The sequence below is a fragment of the Salvelinus alpinus genome, chromosome 8 (assembly GCF_045679555.1).
Source record: "Salvelinus alpinus chromosome 8, SLU_Salpinus.1, whole genome shotgun sequence".
NCBI classification, from domain to species: domain Eukaryota; kingdom Metazoa; phylum Chordata; class Actinopteri; order Salmoniformes; family Salmonidae; genus Salvelinus; species Salvelinus alpinus.
Genome location: NC_092093.1, coordinates 24,456,163 through 24,475,804, shown reverse-complemented (window position 1 = coordinate 24,475,804; position 19,642 = coordinate 24,456,163). Strand labels below are relative to the sequence as shown.

The 19,642-nt window shown below is 41.6% G+C and overlaps 1 protein-coding gene across 2 annotated transcripts in view; it reads left to right on the top strand.

Annotated features, from left to right (window-relative positions):
• Positions 1–10,289, top strand: part of LOC139582757 (ras-related protein Rab-32-like) — a 34,736-nt gene extending 24,447 nt beyond the window's left edge. Inside the window, exons 3-4 of one of the 2 annotated variants that reach the window (XM_071413067.1) lie at positions 67–140; positions 8,929–10,289. In XM_071413067.1, coding sequence (XP_071269168.1) covers positions 67–140; positions 8,929–8,983 — 129 coding nt within the window. In that variant the 3' untranslated portion in view covers positions 8,984–10,289. The remainder of the gene's footprint in view (positions 1–66; positions 141–8,928) is intronic. The other variant, XM_071413066.1, reaches the window with a different exon arrangement.
• Positions 10,290–19,642: the final 9,353 nt, after the last annotated feature.

Below are 19,642 nucleotides of genomic sequence, written 5' to 3'. Positions count from 1 at the left end.
TATGATGTTGAATGCTGAGCTGTAGTCAATGAACAGCATTCTGACATAGGCCTTCCTTTTGTTCAGGTGGGAAAAGGCAGTGTTGGACATCGAACACTGAATAGATGGGGAAAAGTCAAAGGCAAGAATAGCATGAAAAGGTAATGTAACACACGTGTTAAGTCACTGGTGATTTAAGCCCTGACTGGGGGGAGTTAAATCAAAACATTTGGTAGCAGTACTCCTCGTGCTACCAAATCTAACTATTTGTCCTGTGGGTCATTGTGCTGTTGAAAGGAGCAGAGTTGGGAAACACAAGCATACCCCATCGTGCCACTCTGAGCACTTTTAGTTAGGAGAGACAGAAGCATGCTCGCCAACAGTTCCAGCCAGCATCACAATAACAACGAAAATGGAAGCTGTCTTCAAGGCCATTCCAAGATATGTTAAAGGCCTTCAATTGAGTGTTTTTCCTCATCTGAAAACACTTTTGTTTGACAACTTAAAGCTTTTATTGGAGGTTGTTAGGCAAGGTCTTTAGGGAGAAATTAAATTAGGGAGCAGGATTTAGTTTGTTTGTGTATGTATGTTCAGTATGTATGCGAAACAAAAATATAAACGCAACATGTAAAGTGTTGGTCCCATGAGCTGAAATAAAAGATCCCAGAAATGTTCCATATGCACAAAAAGCTTATTTCTCTCAGATTTTGTGCACAAATTTCTTTACATCCCTGTAAGAGAACATTTCTCCTTTGCCAAGATCATCCATCCCCCTGGCATATCCATCCATGTGGCATATCAAGAAGATGATTATACAGCATGATCATTACACAGGTGCACCTTGTGCTGGTTACAATAAAATGTGCAGTTTAGTCGCACAACACAATGCCATCCATTTTCACTTTGTCATTATGGGGTATTGTGTGTATTGATAAGGAAAAATATATAATTTAATCCATATTAGAGTAAGGCTGTAATGTAACAAAATGTGGAAAAAGGGGTCTGTATACTTTCCGAATGTACTGCAATCGGCTCTCTGTGTGAAAATTAGGTCAACTGGGGTCTGCCTGTCATGAAGCATTGGGGGGAACTCTCTCTCTCTCCCTCTCTCTCTCTTTCTGTTTCTGTCTCTCTCTCTTTCTGTGTGTGCGCGCCTCAATTCACTGGGTCTTTAGGTTTCTGCTTGCCCCTGTCACCTCAATTCTAATGCCCCCACGAGCCCCCAACCCTGGGTAAATGACAGGTACCTCTCTCACATGTCCCCCTGCAGTGCCCCTGTCCCCTACACACAGTAGCACCATTCCAGACAGACACTGTACCAGGTCTGAGCAAGGGGTCACACACACCAATGAAACAATATGGTGTATGTGTTTGAGCAGGGTTTGTTTAGACAGTTGTAGCATTTACGCATGCGCGCACACACACACACACACACACACACACACACACACACACACACACACACACACACACACACACACACACACACACACACACACACACACACAGACACCAGGGACATCCCCATTCCCTAGCCCAGTGGTTTCCAACCTTTTTAGGTTACTGTACCACCAACAGATGTTTTTCTCTGCATGGAGAACCCCTGAAGTACCCCTTCCTGTGCATTTTACCAGTAGGTCTATGGCCTCATGAGTCTTCTCAAGTACCCCCACTGGATAGGTAGTCCTGGTTGGGAACCACTGCCCTAGCCCATGGGGAGACCTTTTAGAGCCACACAAACTCTGTGTCTTTATCAGCTTTGAGGATGTGATACCCTCAGCGTTTCCCAGCTCTAATCCTGAGCTGTTAGACCTGTGAGAGCGTAGACATGTCCTTTGACTGATCATAGCGTGTGCTACTAGAAACCAAAGCAGGCCAATGCTATTTCAGCCCCATCTCTGCTATAGGAGAGAATTCCTCCCTGCAGAATCGGTCAAGTCCAACCTTATACAGATACTCATAATAGGCCATCATGTGTTGAATCTTGTAGCACAATCCATATTCATATCCAATGTAAAATGGCCTTCATAAAGCCACCCTGCTTGTTGCAACAGCTTGATGGTCAAATACTGATGTACTGTAGAAGGTTCTGTGCTTTAAACTTGATTTCCTGTGTAATTTCTCATAGGATCACCTATTAACCTTCATTGTGAGAAAGACTTTATCTATGTTTGTTCAAAGCCTTGAGAATTGTGTGTGTGTGTGTGTGTGTGTGTTTTAGTGTGTGGGATTGTATGCAGTGAGCACTTCTGTCAAACAGTTCAACAGAATGGCAAACATTAGCCTTCAGGAAATCTCAGCCTTCGTGAAACGCAAAATGTCCCTGCTGCTGAATTTACTTTTCTGTCATTACCTGCAGCTGTGCATACGCATGTGAGTGTGTGTTCATGTGAGTGACAGAAGGTGTGCTAGTACCCAGCATGCACCAGCACATGTTCCTGAGATAAATAACTCTATTAGGGGACATAACTCAGATGGTTGGCATGGAGCTCTGGCTGTGAAGGCGTGTGTGTGCACGTACCACACGTGTGTTTTAGAGACATGTCTGCTCTTATTTTGTGCTGAACCTCTATTCTAACAACCATCTCCTTAAATATGAGACTCAAAGGAAATATCACTCTCTTTCTGCTTCTCACTGTCTTTCTCCATTTACCTCTCTCCATCGGTCCCCCTCCTTCTCTCCCTTTCTCCTTCCCTTCCTCGGCTTTCTTTCTTTTGCTCTCTTTCTCTCCCGCTCTAACATGAAAGGCTCTCTGAAGAGCTCACCGGCCTCATGTTTCTGAATTACTGAGGAATTCTGAAAAAACTACTTGGCTCTAGGGAACCGACCAGCTACACAGCAGATATACTGTAGCAACCAGGAAAAATAGACTCAAAACAACAAACAAAACGCTAGTTGAACTTGTTACAAGACAAAGTATACCACCCCACATTCATTGACACACATGCAGTTTGCACAATCATTTGCCCTAGACATTCACACTTCAGTTGATGCTCAGTAATGCGTTGGCCACATTAGCCATACAGGATTAATCTTTTTATTATATATTTTTTTGTATTGAATTTTCAAAACATACAATCTACCTGCCACTCAACAATTACATTTAGTCATCTAGCAGACACTCCCATTCAGAGCGACCCACAAGAGCAACCAGGGTCAAGTGCCCTGCCCAAGGGCACAACCAGGGTCAAGTGCCCCCCCCCTACACAGTTCACAGAGAGATGCCCCTCAACCATCCGAGACCCCCCCGAAAAAATCTCCCCCTCCATATCTATATGGACCTCGCTTTGTGCACGGGGTCATGCTGAAGCAGAAAGGGCCTTCCCAAACTGTTGCCACAAAGTTGGAAGCACAGAATCGTCTAGCATGTCATTGTATGCTGTAGGAACCAAGGGGCCCGAACCATGAAAAACAGCCCAGACCATTATTCCTACTCCACCACTCTGTACAGTTGGCACTATGCAGTGGAGAAGGTAATGTTCTCCTGGCATCCGCCAAACCCAGATTCGTCCGTCGGACTGCCAGATGGTGATGTGTGATTTATCACTCCAGAGAACACGTTTCCACTGCTCCAGAGTCCAATGGCAGCAAGCGTTATAACACTCTAGCCGATGCTTGGCATTGCACATGGTGATCCTAGGCTTGTGTGCGGCTGCTCGGTCATGGAAACCCATTTCATGAAGCTCCTGGCGAACAGTTCTTGTGCTGACCTTTCTTCCAGAGGCAGTTTGGAACTCGGTAGTGCGTGTTGCAACCGAGGACAGACAATATTTACTCGCTTCAGCACTCGGCGGTCAAGTTCTGTGAGCTTGTGTGGCCTACCACTTCATGGCTGAGCCGGCGTTGCTCCTAGACGTTTCCACTTCACAATAACAGCACTTATAGTTGACCGGGGCAGCACTAGCAGGGCAGAAATTTTACAAACTGACTTGTTGGAAAGGTGGCATCCTATTACAGTGCCACATTGAAAGTCACTGAGCTCTTCAGTAAGGCCATTCTATTGCCAATGTTTGTCTATGGAGATTGCATGGATGAGTGTTCAATTTTATACACCTGTCAACAATGGGTGTGATTGAAATTGGCAATTCCACTAATTTGAAGAGGTGTCCACATACTTTTGTATATATAGTGTATCTTTCAACAATGCTGTGATTTTTAACATACAATTTGAATCTATCAAATAATAAATCTCCCAACAATGCTATTTCTACGGTCAATTTTACATTTAATATTATGCTTTTTCAGTCATTCCTGAACCTGAAACCAGAAACAGGCTACCTGAGGGCAATACCAGACAAATGGTCTATTGATTCAGTACAACAAATTCTGCAGAACTGCGATGATTCTATGCCCCAAATATTCAAGAATTTTCTAGCAATAGTTTTAGCTGAAAAGTACGAAGTCTTGAATCTTGCGTTGTTTTATATATCAACTCATACACCCTGTGCCATGTAAATCGGTACATCAAAAATGTCTTCCCAGCTATTTTGCAATTTGTATGGCACAGCCGTCAACATCCTGGTCCTCAAAATGAAACCGGTATACTTTCCTATTTATTATATTTTTGTTCCTCTGACAGTTTTTTGGGGGGTAGTACTGTAATCAGTTGATTGTAATCTTGGATTGAGCAGACCTTCCCATACAATTCTGATAGCTCCATGAAAGACAGAACTCTACCATTCTAATATCATTTAAAAACAAAATAATTATTTGTTAAAATATATTTTCTGGGGGATGAAATTGCTCTGCATTGCTGGTTTGAAAAAGAGATACTTTGAACAAGGTTTCATTTTCAATCAATCAAATGAGACATAGAAATCTGCACAAAGGCAATTTTTAAACAAGGGATGAGCTTTTCTTAGTATCTACTTGAGAACCATTTTGGGTTAAAGTAAAACTTTTGTATAAGTGAAGCTTTTAGAGGTTTAGTGCTTTTACATTTAATAATCTCAGCCCACCCAGTTCATATTCATTATATAGATAGGCACGCTTCATCTTGTCTGGTTTAGCGTCCCAGATAAAGTTAAATATGATTTGAAAAACTAATCAGGAGTAGGCAGCGCCATAAGTGAGTAAACAGATATGACTAAGGAGTTAATCTGTTTAATTTTCCCATAGACAGGTATTTACCTCAGGATCTTGTCTATTTTTACCAGTTTTCTATTGAAATTCATTGTAGAGAGCTTATTTATAGCTTTTGTGATATGAATAGCAAGTACGTCTACTTCACCGTCAGCCCATTTATAGGTAAGCTGCAGGGTAATATAAAAGTTGTGTTTTTTAAAGATACAATAGATAATATGGTGCACTTATCATAACTAGGTTTTAGTCTAGAGAGGCCAGAAAAGTTATCTCTTCAATGAGACATTTCAGAGATCTTGCTTGCAGACTTAATATAGAACTTCAGTCAACGGCATACATGGACACCTTTGTTTTCTAATCCTCTAATATTGTTATTTGATCTGAGCTAGCATTTTGAAGGCCATAACGAATAGATATGGTGACCACGGACACCCTTGTTTAACTCCTCTTCACAGTTCAAAACTATCTGAGAAGTAGCCGCTATTTACTATTTTACACATGGGTTTGCTAAACATTTGAAGATGAGACTCACCAAGATTAGAAAAAATCCAGGCATTTATACATAAAATCCATATATAAAAAGCCTTTTCGAAATCTTCTATGAATACCAGGCCTGGCTTCTTAGATGTTTATTTTTCTAGTAGTTGTCATATATTGTCTCCAATGTATCATTAATGTAAAAAACCTGTCCGATCAGGATGAATAAAACCTGGTATAACCTCTAATTCTGAGTGTTAGGCATTTTGCTACCTTGAACATTGTGAAAATTCTGTGCAACTTCCAGCGCGCGTTTACTATGAACACTGAGGCTGTACCCGCTTTTAAGTTACAGTTTTAACAGTGGCCAAGTAGGCGACTGTGGCTATTTGATTATAATGTAGGCCTACCAGAGTGTTGCCTACCATTAAAAACAATGGCTAAAATGCATCCCATAACATTTTAACATGGAAATAGCTGTTCTCATTCAGCCTAAAGTAGCAGCCAATGTGTGGTGTTCAATGTAGGCCTACATTCCATGAGACTTTTGAAAAAAAAAACATGCAGAGCTTGACATTAACCTGTTTATTAACTTGTCCTTCAGACAAGGTGACAAAATGTTGTGTTTGATGCAAGAAACCACTTTACAAAATAAAATGCTTTATTCCCATACCATTATTACAGAGAATCAGACAAATTATGCTAACCTCGTCCCATTGGCTACTTAGCTTATTCAAGCCTGTCTCAAAATACAACACTGCCCCTTTTAAGAAAAAAAAGCTCTTTACCTGACTCACTTTTCGAAGATGTCTAGAAATGTATATGTTTTATGTTCTTGTAGGAAGCAATCACTCCCCTATTGCTGACTATAAATGATCTATAACTGGGCTAATAACTCACGAACTAGTAAAGGGTATCAGCTAAATCTGCACATGTGGCTACATGCAGCTCTCGCTTTGATCTTAAAACAAGTGCATCCACTCACAACCGCTCATGCTGTAAACATAGTCCAGTTCAATGTAAATGGCACAGATCCATATATGGCAATGGTCTATTTGCATATAGGCCTACTGCAGCTCTGAATTGTTTATGCCACACTGGTCTGTGTAGACGAGTATGGGCTGAGTAGTGCATGTCAATGCAATAGAATCCTACTCCGATGCGTTCTGCCTACAACAAAATCTCTTGCATAGTTCAATTGTCTTGGTATGTTGCATTGAAAGTGGCTAATATTGCGCTGATTCGATTACAATTGCCACAGTAAAGGGAAACGTCGATTAGTGGTAACAGGGAAAAATAGAAGTGGTCACCAACCTTTTCTGAGTCAAGATCACTGAGTCAAAATGCAAGCCGAGATCTACCACTCAGATTTTTTTTAACATGATTAAAAACGTAAGCCTATGCAACATTAACTAATTAATAACAGTACTGTTGCAATGAAGTTTGTGCAGTAACCTATAGGCACAATACATTACCACCGCATATTGGCTTTGCTTGAATTGCCCTGCCAATGCATAGTTGTTCGGGGCTTTGAAAAAATTATATTACAACATTTGAGGTAGGCTATATGATCACACCAGTAATAGATCTGATGTTGTATTACTTGTGAAGCACAGCTGAGTCAGCATACATTTAAATAATTAGCTTTTTATTTTATTGGGCTGATTGTGCCTGTATCTCAGCAGAGGGTGAGAGCAGCAGACTGAGGGTCCACCTCTCAACATCCCTCCGCTCTCCCTTACCAAAATGGAACACCGTCTTCCATATGATGGTGAAACTCGAGTCGCACCGCATTATTTCTGCCTATTTCTGCACCGCATTATTTCTGCCATGCAACTCCTCCTATTGAACAGAGAAAGTTAAATATTCCTCCATATTAAAAAAGACCCAAGTCGCTAATAATAACAACAATGCAAGCATAAAATATACACTTTACTACTTTCATTACTGCTGCAGTGCTTGTTGTAGTGCTGAGTGGAAATAGGAAGAATGTGCATTTTATGGTTTTTAGCGTGATCGACCGGTTGGTGACCACTGCTCTAGAAAGTTGAGTGAAGTTCAATCTCGTGCTTTCTCTCTGTGGCAGTTCTAACTTGTATGGCTCCCTGGGCAAAGCCCTTCTTCAGCACCCCCCACCCCCGCAAAAAAAATGCCCCTTTCTGCATTAACTGTAACTTTTATTCAGACATTTGGAACACAAATAAATAATCATAACATTTAAAACGATAAAAATATATACATAAAGACTCCTATCAAAATTAAGTATCAAAGACAAATAGAAACAAATTGTAGTATATAAATACAAATAAAAAAGCGAATCGAATTATGACACTATTACCCTATTGCTAACAAAAAACACACATAAAACTAAATTGCACAAATCCTATAGAATAACACACTTATAAAGAAGAGAACCTGATTATTACACTATTGCACTTCAAACAAGAAACACAAACTAAATTGCACAACTAATTGGATTACTAATTGCATTTGTACTGTACAAAGTTAGAGGTGCGCTATTTAATAGATTCCCCCGCTCCCCCACCTCGGGCTTCCAGTGGGGAGACCTAATGTCAACCTATCGCCGCCCCCCCTCCCCATCTCGTACTTCTGAGTGGGAGACCTTCCCAGGCAGTAGCCTGCCTAGCTCACAAACTAGAATCAGGGCGCCCATTCCGACAAGGTTAATTGATCCACAGTCCCACACGGTGACATGATATCATTGACGTGACATGCAAATGAGCAATAGAAAACCGATCGAGCAAATTTTTTGTGCGGGCGCCCCGTGCCGCCCCCGGCAAGATGCCACCCTGGGCGGCTGCCCATGTCGCCTATACCTAAATCCGCCACTGCTCTATGGGCTAATATTTCTCTGCGGCAGTCCCGGGGGTGCGTGCACAGCTTAGAGGGAACATTGGTCACCATGTGAAGCGTTGGCCAAGCATTCAGAAGCACGCCTCGGGCTACGGTCCCTAAAGGTTGGGGAAGGCACACAGGTCACATGACTTTCTGTGACATCTTGTGGTCAGGACATCAACTGTTGGACAGCTCAGAGAGACCCTGCATCGTTCCATAATTTTTACATTTCCTCTACCATAAACTTCATTCATATGTCATGGGGAAGGCGGTCATCTTGAGTTGACAGCAGAGAACATAACCTCTTTTGCTTGGGTAGAGGAGAAAGCTAGAGAAATATCCAGTGGTTTATATATTTTTTATAGACTAATGTTCTGTGTAACAAATGGATGCGGCCAAACCGGTTTCACCAATGTTGCACCTCGTTAGGTAACTGCCTAAACCAATATCCCCCAGCAACTGTATTCGTGTTTTCATGTGAATTGATATGACCTTTAACCTTAAGCCTGTTGATTTTTTTAAACCTTTCCCAGGACAACATCAACGTGGATGAGGCAGCTCGGTTCCTGGTGGAGAACATCCTGCTGAATGACAAGGGCCTGCCGTACGAGGAGAGCAACGGAGACCGCATCAAACTGGACCAGGAGACGATGGCTGCCGAGAGTAAGTCAGGCTGCTGCTAGCAGTGAGGACTCCTACTGCGTCCACCCTCCGGCTCGCACCCCAGCCCGCCTCACACAGAAGGCCTAGAGGTCAAGGACTGGGTCTCCGAGTCCCCACCCCACCGTAGCCCCCATCTTCTGTCTCTACTATCACAAAGGGGCTGCTATTCAGTGAGGGTGTGACTCTGAACCCAATATCTCACTCCAAGCTGTCGTTACCATGGACTTCCTAACTTCTAACCCCCCGATGCGGAAGGGGTACTGTCCAGAGAGTGGGTCCCAGCAGACCCCAACCCACTGACTCTGGACCCTGCCAACCCCATTCCAACACCCCACGTTTCCCCCCTCCTTTCCTCCAGACGTGATCTAGTGCCCTCCCTGATGCCCTGTGTTATCAGGCTCTGGTTGTGGAAGACAGAGGAGCACCCTGATGGAGGTGACACACTAGATATAGAAACTTACCCTCTTACCGTTACCACTATGTTCTCATTGTTCTCACACTGTTGTCACAATCACGCATGTAACTGTCATGTTTCATAAATGGTGCCAAGAGGTTTAAAAATATATATATGTTAAGGTGTGAACAAAGGTGGGACTAAGGCTGTGCCATAACTAATACGTTTTTGTCTGTTTTTTATCATGATGATCTGTGTATTGTTTGAGTGTTCTAGACAATGCTAGTCACAGACATGGACACAAAAATAAGTCTTGAAAGAAAAAAAGAACATAGAAGGTACCATAGGATAGATCAGTTTTAATATTGCAGATCATTTGATAGAACCTAAAATCTAATAGTTTGCGTCATTTCTAATCCCCTTTATTTTTACCCAACACTACCATCCCTCCCCAGATTGGAGTAAACTAACGGACAACAATACTTCTACTGCTACTTACAGCTTCCACATGTATGGTGCATGTAGTTAACTAATTATACATATATTACTAATTTCCTCTTTCTGCAATTGCTGGATTTTCACTTGATGTCTTTGTGATAGATGTACTCTTTTGTACTAAGAGGTGTATTTTTTTAAACATTGTGTTTGATCATGGATGTATAATTCCTTGTGATGTATAAAAAGCATCAGGTGGGGGAGTGAACCCTCCCTCTGCCCAAGAAGTTGAGTATCATAGGCAAGTGTACATGCTTTTTTAAAGTGCTGGGTCTATCAAATGTATGTGACAATATACATTGAATCTACTACAAGAACAAAAAATAAAACATTTTAATTGCATATTTTGTCGTCTTGGCTTACTCCTTTATTAGTGACAATATTTAACAGAATGGAATTGAAAGTGTGTTAATGAAAACACTAGTAGGAGGTGATCCCTCAAGGCTCAACATAGGAGGAACTGAATGTGATCAGAGAAATGGAAATTCACGTTATAAAATGTTTCACAACATAATTCCCTGGTCTCGTGTGTCTGTGTGTGTCAGGCATGGCCATGCGGTATCACTTAGGGGAGGCTGTGTGTGTGATAGTCATCAGACTGTTCTGCTCACCGCTGCAGCTCGTGCTCTCCCATGCTCCTATTACCAGAAAAGAAACCAACATCACAAAGGCCTCCAGGACACAGACACACTCAGCAATGTCTACTACTGCCCATTCACTTTCACACTACTGACTTCCGCTCATTTATACTGTAAAACAGTATAAATATGCAATTTGAGTACTGGTCTATCAGTGCCAGTTCAACAAAACTAAGCCACTGATTACTTTTATAAAGTGGACACAAGTGGAATTTAATAAAGGCAAAATGTACAGTATGTCTACTTGCTACTTCCCCCATATACAGTAAAGCTGTTTTCACCTTATGCCAAGTTGGCTGATACTTAAACACACTCCAGCAGTGTCCCTTAATTTAGTAATAACAATAATGCTTTTAACTACCCAATGTAATGTATACCAAAGGAAAAGTTGCTACATTCCCTTCTGTTGGGATTTGAATGCATAGCTTTGGCTACTCAAATAGTCAAGGTTATCTTTATAGGATATGTTTTAAGTAGCCAATTAACTTTTTATTTAAGAAATAGCAACAGTCAAATTTCTCATTAATGACAATACCCAGAAACAGACAAGGAAACACTCTTTCTATTTTGACCAGTGGCATTACTTTAGTCAGCAGGAGCCAAACATAAATGGAAAATTAGATTAGGCCTGCACACAAGTACAATAGGCCTATATAAATCTGATTCAAATACAGCATTTTAAAAAGCAATTTTATTTTAATGCACACTTCTTTTCTTCTCAGTGTATCTAATTGTCAGTGTATGAAAAGTAAAGTCCCCCATAAATGGTAAAGGGATGAGTGGAAAGGGATATTGCTGAGTTTTACAAAAATGTAAATATGCATGAGGGCAGATGCAGGTCATTTGACAAGACTGGGTAACTGCATCCTAATATGGCAACCGGAGTATGGACAAGTGGGTGTGTCGAAAGGAAAGTTGTGGGTGTGTTGAAAGGAAAGTAGTAGTGGGCGTGTGGAAAGGAGTGGGTGTGTTGAAAGGAAAGTAGTAGTGGGCGTGTGGAAAGGAGTGGATGTGTTGAAAGGAAAGTAGTAGTGGGCGTGTGGAAAGGAGAGGGTGTGTTAAAAGGAAAGTAGTAGTGGGCGTGTTAAAAGGAAAGTAGTAGTGGGCGTGTGGAAAGGAGTGGGTGTGTTGAAAGGAAAGTAGTAGTGGGCGTGTGGAAAGGAGAGGGTGTGTTAAAAGGAAAGTAGTAGTGGGCGTGTGGAAAGGAGTGGGTGTGTTAAAAGGAAAGTAGTAGTGGGCGTGTGGAAAGGAGAGGGTGTGTTAAAAGGAAAGTAGTAGTGGGCGTGTGGAAAGGAGAGGGTGTGTTAAAAGGAAAGTAGTAGTGGGCGTGTGGAAAGGAGTGGGTGTGTTAAAAGGAAAGTAGTAGTGGGCGTGTGGAAAGGAGTGGGTGTGTTAAAAGGAAAGTAGTAGTGGGCGTGTGGAAAGGAGTGGGTGTGTTAAAAGGAAAGTAGTAGTGGGCGTGTGGAAAGGAGTGGGTGTGTTAAAAGGAAAGTAGTAGTGGGCGTGTGGAAAGGAGTGGGTGTGTTAAAAGGAAAGTAGTAGTGGGCGTGTGGAAAGGAGTGGGTGTGTTGAAAGGAAAGTAGTAGTGGGCGTGTGGAAAGGAGTGGGTGTGTTAAAAGGAAAGTAGTAGTGGGCGTGTGGAAAGGAGTGGGTGTGTTAAAAGGAAAGTAGTAGTGGGCGTGTGGAAAGGAGTGGGTGTGTTAAAAGGAAAGTAGTAGTGGGCGTGTGGAAAGGAGTGGGTGTGTTAAAAGGAAAGTAGTAGTGGGCGTGTGGAAAGGAGTGGGTGTGTTAAAAGGAAAGTAGTAGTGGGCGTGTGGAAAGGAGTGGGTGTGTTAAAAGGAAAGTAGTAGTGGGCGTGTGGAAAGGAGAGGGTGTGTTAAAAGGAAAGTAGTAGTGGGCGTGTGGAAAGGAGAGGGTGTGTTAAAAGGAAAGTAGTAGTGGGCGTGTGGAAAGGAGAGGGTGTGTTAAAAGGAAAGTAGTAGTGGGCGTGTGGAAAGGAGTGGGTGTGTTAAAAGGAAAGTAGTAGTGGGCGTGTGGAAAGGAGTGGGTGTGTTAAAAGGAAAGTAGTAGTGGGCGTGTGGAAAGGAGTGGGTGTGTTAAAAGGAAAGTAGTAGTGGGCGTGTGGAAAGGAGTGGGTGTGTTAAAAGGAAAGTAGTAGTGGGCGTGTGGAAAGGAGTGGGTGTGTTAAAAGGAAAGTAGTAGTGGGCGTGTGGAAAGGAGTGGGTGTGTTAAAAGGAAAGTAGTAGTGGGCGTGTGGAAAGGAGTGGGTGTGTTAAAAGGAAAGTAGTAGTGGGCGTGTGGAAAGGAGTGGGTGTGTTAAAAGGAAAGTAGTAGTGGGCGTGTGGAAAGGAGTGGGTGTGTTAAAAGGAAAGTAGTAGTGGGCGTGTGGAAAGGAGTGGGTGTGTTAAAAGGAAAGTAGTAGTGGGCGTGTGGAAAGGAGTGGGTGTGTTAAAAGGAAAGTAGTAGTGGGCGTGTGGAAAGGAGTGGGTGTGTTAAAAGGAAAGTAGTAGTGGGCGTGTGGAAAGGAGTGGGTGTGTTAAAAGGAAAGTAGTAGTGGGCGTGTGGAAAGGAGTGGGTGTGTTAAAAGCGTTCTAGACGGTTTTGATTGAGTTATATTTATTTTTACCATACTGCAAGAGTTTGTCATCTCTTTTGAGACTAGAGACGAGAGGATGAGTCTGAGTACTGTTAGTTTTACACATAATTGTAAATGTCCAGTCATAAAACAGACAATATAATTTAAAAAAATAAAAACTACTGATGGGTTTACTGTTGCTTCATGCGTTGTATGCATGTGCTTACTGTGACTGTCACCCATATTGCTTATGGGCTACTACTAGGTAGCTACTACTAGGTAGCTACTTCCCTCACTGTTTCCGGACAGTAGTGCTTGTCAAGTGGGAGCGAAGGGCACTGTGTCCTGGTGTTGTTGTTGCCCTCCCAGTTGAGTAGTAGACTGTATGCATGTATGTACTGTAAGAAAGGTGAAAAATATAAACACAACATGCAACAATTTCAACGATTTTATACCTGTGGCCTAATCTGATTGACTGTTACCTTAAATCTAAAGCATTGTAACAACAGATTTTTTGGTATTTTATTAGGATCCCCATTAGCTGTGGCAAAAGCAGCAGCTACTCTTCCTGGGGTCCACACAAAACATGAAACATAATACAGAATTACATAATACAGAACATCAATAGATAAGAACAGCTCAAGGACAAAACTACATGCAGCTGATGGACATTGCGATATCAATTGTGATCAAGGTCACAGTTCTAACTTCCAATTTCATTAACTAAACATGGCCATTAATAATTGCTTAATAACACAAGGCTACAAGAACAATAAACTGAAGTTATAGGCTTTTTATTCAATCTGTTTGCCAGCTCCAGGTAGGCTACACAAGTGGCACAAATTGATTTGCAATGACTCCAGTGATCGTCATTTCAACGTATTTATTGTATAAAATGGAAGACTACAGTACTCTACATAAGCATATAAATAATAGGATAATTGATGGACAACGGATGTAAATGTATAAATGTCCACATTTAATGTCAGTTTCCTTGTGGACTTTTCCCCATAACAGGGAGTTCTATAACTTCTATTTTAAATTTCCACTCGCGCAGCGCTCGAGGCCTAAGAACTAAGCATGCGTAAAACCCATGGCTTGATATGGTTTCCATAAGCAACGTCGATGTTAGAATGCAGTTTAAACCACCTCCGAGCGAATTTATGTAATGTGCTCTAGAGTGCCAAAATCGCTTTTCTGTGCTTTGTCACCGTTATTTCTTGATGTGCATCAGTTCTAGAGCATTAATATGTTTTATCGAAAAAGGGTTGGAAATAGGTTTCTCCATAATGACAATTTAAATAGCCTACCTACAACTTGGTAAAAGGTTGTCACGACGTGCGCTCGTGCTTCTGTTTCCTTTCAATTCAATTCAATTCAATTCAATTGACTTTATTGACATGGCAAGTTATTATTACTTACATTGTCAAAGTATACATATCGAAAAATTTAAATAAAATATATATGTATATATATACACAAAATATATATATATTTATATATAAATAAATGGTGGGACTAACAGCAATAATAATAGTAGTAGTGGACATGGTATTACCATTAATAACAGCTACAACAACAATATTAATCAGAACAACAATACATTAAAGCAACAGTAGTAGACCAGTGTCAACATGACTGAGAAGACACATGACCTGGTACGAAAGACAAAACAAAACTAAGCTAAATGGGAAATATTATCAACATTACTTTGCATTTTTCACTGGCTGTCCCTTTCACTCACGAGACTAAGCTGCCTGCTGCAAGCCCAGTCTCAACACACACATCCGTCCGGGCCTCCCGCCCTCCACACCTACTCACTCACTCACTCAGAAACAGGCTGACTCACTGCCTGATAGCAGCAGAAGGGCACAGTGAAATTTCCATGGCGGCCGGGATGCCACATAGAAGTACACCAAAACCTGCAACACGCGACCAATGCATTGTGGCTGTGGTAACTAGTGACAACCTAGGGACCAGGGAGGATCCAGCCCTAGCTAACACTGTCACTTATTTTAGGTACTAGTTCAGGAGAGACAGCCGGAATGTCAAAAGCTCCACCAAAGAAAAATGAGTAGTCCTCCGGCCGAGTCACATCACACAATGACAGACACCAAAAAGAGTGAGGGTGTGTTTGTAAATTTCGAGTATTGTCAGCTTGTCTATTCATAAATTCAGAGTGTTTCGCTCTCGAAGCATTCAGAGCACACACTGGACACTGGAGGAGGAGTAGGGTTGATCCAAGCGTTCGGACCTCACAATGGCAGTCAAGCACCCAAGCTAACCGGCTAAAGTTGGCTAGCTTGGTAGCTAATGCCAGACAAATGAGAGAACACCTCACTCTGACCGTTTTACTTTCTCTAGCTGAGCTGGTTAGGCTGTTTTCATGATATCTAGAGCATTGGTGACTGTAACTGTGCTGCTGACAGTATTTTATCAAACGGGTGGCAACCCTAAGTCTAAATATTGCTGTTACATTGCACAACCTTCAATGTTATGTCACAATTATGTAACATTTTGGCAAAATAATTACGGTCTTCGCACATTTCGCAAACGAGCCAGTTGGAAATTCCCTGACTCTGCTTGCACTGAACGCAAGAGAAGTGACACAATTTTCCTAGTTAATATTGCCTGCGAACATGAATTTCTTTTAACTAAATATGCAGGTTTAAAAAAATATACTTCTATGTATTGATTTTTTTTTTAAAGGCATTGATGTTTATGGTTAGGTACATTTGTGAAACAATTGTGTTTTTTTTTCACAAATGCGCTTTTGTTAAATCATCACCCGTTTGGCAAAGTTGAAGTATGCTGTGATTTGATGATAAATTAACAGGCACTGCATTGATTATATGCAACACAGGACAAGCTAGTTATCCTAGTAATATCATCAACCATGTGTAGTGTTACTAGTGATTATGTGAAGATTGATTGTTTTTTATAAGATAAGTTTAATGGAATAAGATGTCCACATTCACACACACATCTGACCACTCAGGGTTCAGATAACAGAATCATGTCCAGTGAGAACTGACATAAACTATGTGGTCCTGAAAGAAAAGAGGTGAAACAGGCCATAGCACTTCTATAATATGAATGACATCGCTGTATAAGCTAGCACAGGTAACTATAAAACAGCAAGGGGTAGACACTACAGCAGGCATAAGGCCTAGTCACATGGCAATAGACTAAACAACCTATTGAACTCAGGCAAATGCGCTCAAATAAACATTCATGTTGAAATGTAAACATAATATAATTGCAATGGGCATGTGTGATATATATAGAATAGAAAATAGCCTAGCATCATAAATGAGCAATGCTAATAAACGGCTAATCACTAACAGTCATGCTAAAATGCTCATGCATTCCAATGCAAAATGCTAACAATAGTGCTAACGCTAGAGGGAGCGCGAGCTAGCTAACTAGCTCAACACACGGTAATTGTACACAATAAACCACAAAACTTAGCTCCACATAATTACACAGATCGCAAGGCACGTACGTTTAGATGCACGCACAATTAAATATCAAACATACAGGGACTCAATCCACAGGAGGAAGTTCAGCAGGATGGGAAAACTGCGGAAGTGCTCATCAGCATGGGGAAAGCAGTTTTCTGACCACACAGCGTGCTGGGGTCATATACTAACTGAAATTGTAGTCCCGCAAATCAAGGCCACTGATAGGCTGAAGGAGATGTCGTGATAATTATTTGGCATGACCAATAAGATGACCAATAAGACACTAACAAATGTGGGGGTCCTCTGAATTTGACAATTTGGAACAGCGCATCCTACGCATTCAGGCTTGCGCATTTTCAATCTGCACATGCTCAAACTCAAACAGTCTACTTGTGCACATAGACCAGATTCACAGACTAGTGGAAATTAAACTTGAATAAGGATTTGAATGCCCACTCTCCATTGCTATTCAATGCAGATCCTGCCTTCATTCCGCATTGATCAACCTTTTTTTGACGCTGTGTGTGAATCCGGGCCAGTGATAGGTCACTTTGTTTTATAGAGGAGCTGGTACACAGTTCCGCCAAAAATTGGAGGTGCCAGTACTGCTCTGGACAGCTCCAGCATAAGTCAAGCACTGGTAACCAGCAGATCCGACCCGCTTACTTACAGCTGCACTATGGTCAGACAGCATTCCTGTGTAGATTAAGACACAGCGGAGCCGGCGCAAGGCTCTGAAACATATACCTTAATCCAGGGATGAGAAATGCGTTGAACTCCGAATTGTCCCATTATCCAAACTGTTACACCTAGAAGATTTAATGACTGCTAGTTAAGTAAACTGCTGTTTTTGTCCTCATATGAGCTAGTACTAGCCACAGCATCGATTATGGAATGGCACTTCGTGTTGAACAATAAATGAGTTGATTGGCTGACTGCCATTCCAAAATGGCTGCTTTGGCTTCTGCTACCTAGTAGTGATGTGGGGAAAAAATCAATACAGTTACGTATCAGGATATTATTTTTGACAATGTATCGTATCGTTTTGACAATATCTCAATATTGTTTTTGCCTTAGTTGGTTGTAACATGCACCAAAACTCCAATATTTTCCTTCATAGCTTGTTCTCCTTTTTAATTAGGGAGCCAATTTGTTTTTAGCACTTTTATTTTGATGACTGATCAAAACTAGTTTTGTCATGGCTCTCTCTTGTCACTCTGCAGCAGACATATGGTGAGAAATATGTTTGGACCATTGAATCGCAATATAATCACAGTATTTGTAACGGCTGTCGTAGTCGTTCTCCTCCTCAGACGAGGAGGAGCATGGATCGGACCAAGATGCGGATTGGTAAGTATTCATATTTTAATGGGAAAACAACAAACACTACAAAATACAACAACCAACAAACGTGACTAACCTGAAACAGTCCTGTGTGGCCCAAACACTGACACAGGAACAAACACCCACAAAACACAGGTGAAACCCAGGCTGCCTAAGTATGATTCTCAATCAGGGACAACGATTGACAGCTGTCTCTGATTGAGAATCATACCAGGCCGAACACAAAATCCCAACATAGAAAATCAAACCTAGACCAACCCACCCAACTCATGCCCTGACCAACTAAAACAAAAACAAAACAAAGGAAAACAGGTCAGGAACGTGACAGTATTGAATCGCAGTACATATAGAATCGTGAGAATTGCAATACATATTGTATCGGCACCTAAGTATTGTGATCGCATCGTGAAGTTTCTGGCAAATCTCAGCCCTACTACATAGTATGAGGACGAAAATGGTGCACCCACACAGACAGTGTGGTGAAGAAGGCGCAACAGCTCCTCTTCAACCTCAGGAGACTGAAGATATTTGGCTTGGCACCTAAAACCCTCACAAACTTTTACAGATGCACAATTGAGAACGTCTTGTCGGACTGTATCCCCGCCTGGTATGGCAACTGCACCGCCCGCAACAGCAGGGCTCTCCAGAAGGTGGTGCGGTCTGCCCTACACATCACCGCGGGCAAACTACCTGCCCTCCAGGACACCTACATGTCACAGGAAGGCCAAAAAGATCATCAAGGACAACAACCACCCGAGCCACTGCCTGTTCACCGCGCTATCATCCAGAAGGCGAGGTCAGTACAGGTGCATCAAAGCTAGGACTGAGAGACTGAAATACAGCTTCTATCTCAAGGCCATCAGACTGTTAAATAGCCACCAGTAGCATCTTAGAGGCTGCTGCCCTATATACATAGACTTGAAATCACTGGCCACTTTAATAATTGGAACACTAGTCACTTTAATAATGTTTACTTATTTTGCACTATTCATCTCGTATATACTGTATTATATTCTATTTTACTGTATTTTAGTCTATGCCGCTTCGACATTGCTCATCCAAATATTTATATATTCTTAATTCCATTCCTTTACTTTAAATTTGTATGTATTGTGTGTATTGTTGTGAAATTGTTAGATATTACTTGTTAGATATTACTGCACTGTTGGAGCTAGAAACACAAGCATTTCGCAACATCCGCAATAACATCTGCAAAACATGTGTATGTGACCAATACAATTTTATTTTATTTGAAAAAGACCGTTTTACGTAAAACTAGCATTATTTCAACTGCTCGTGTAACAGTTAGGATATGAGGACAATTCAGAGTACAAGTCATTTTTCATCCCTCGATTGAGGAACGTTTGTCAATCAATCATTATGTCCCCCTCAGTTAATGTAGTGTGGGAGGGGCGACCGGGGCGGGGACTCCAACCACGCTTACTGCTGTACGTGATTCGTCACTTTCGTCTTCTTTGCGCTTAAGCCCTTGAAATTTGAACCTCTGCCAGAAGAAATGTAGTTAAAGTTGTGTAATTTTAGACACAACAAGTTTAGACAATTTTCAGCATCTTTCTCACTAGCTAGGTAGCTTGCTCTAAAATAACTGCTTCTTGTTATTTTGGACATGTAGCAAGCCTGCAAGCTGCCATTAGTTTTCTCTAGCTTCAGGGT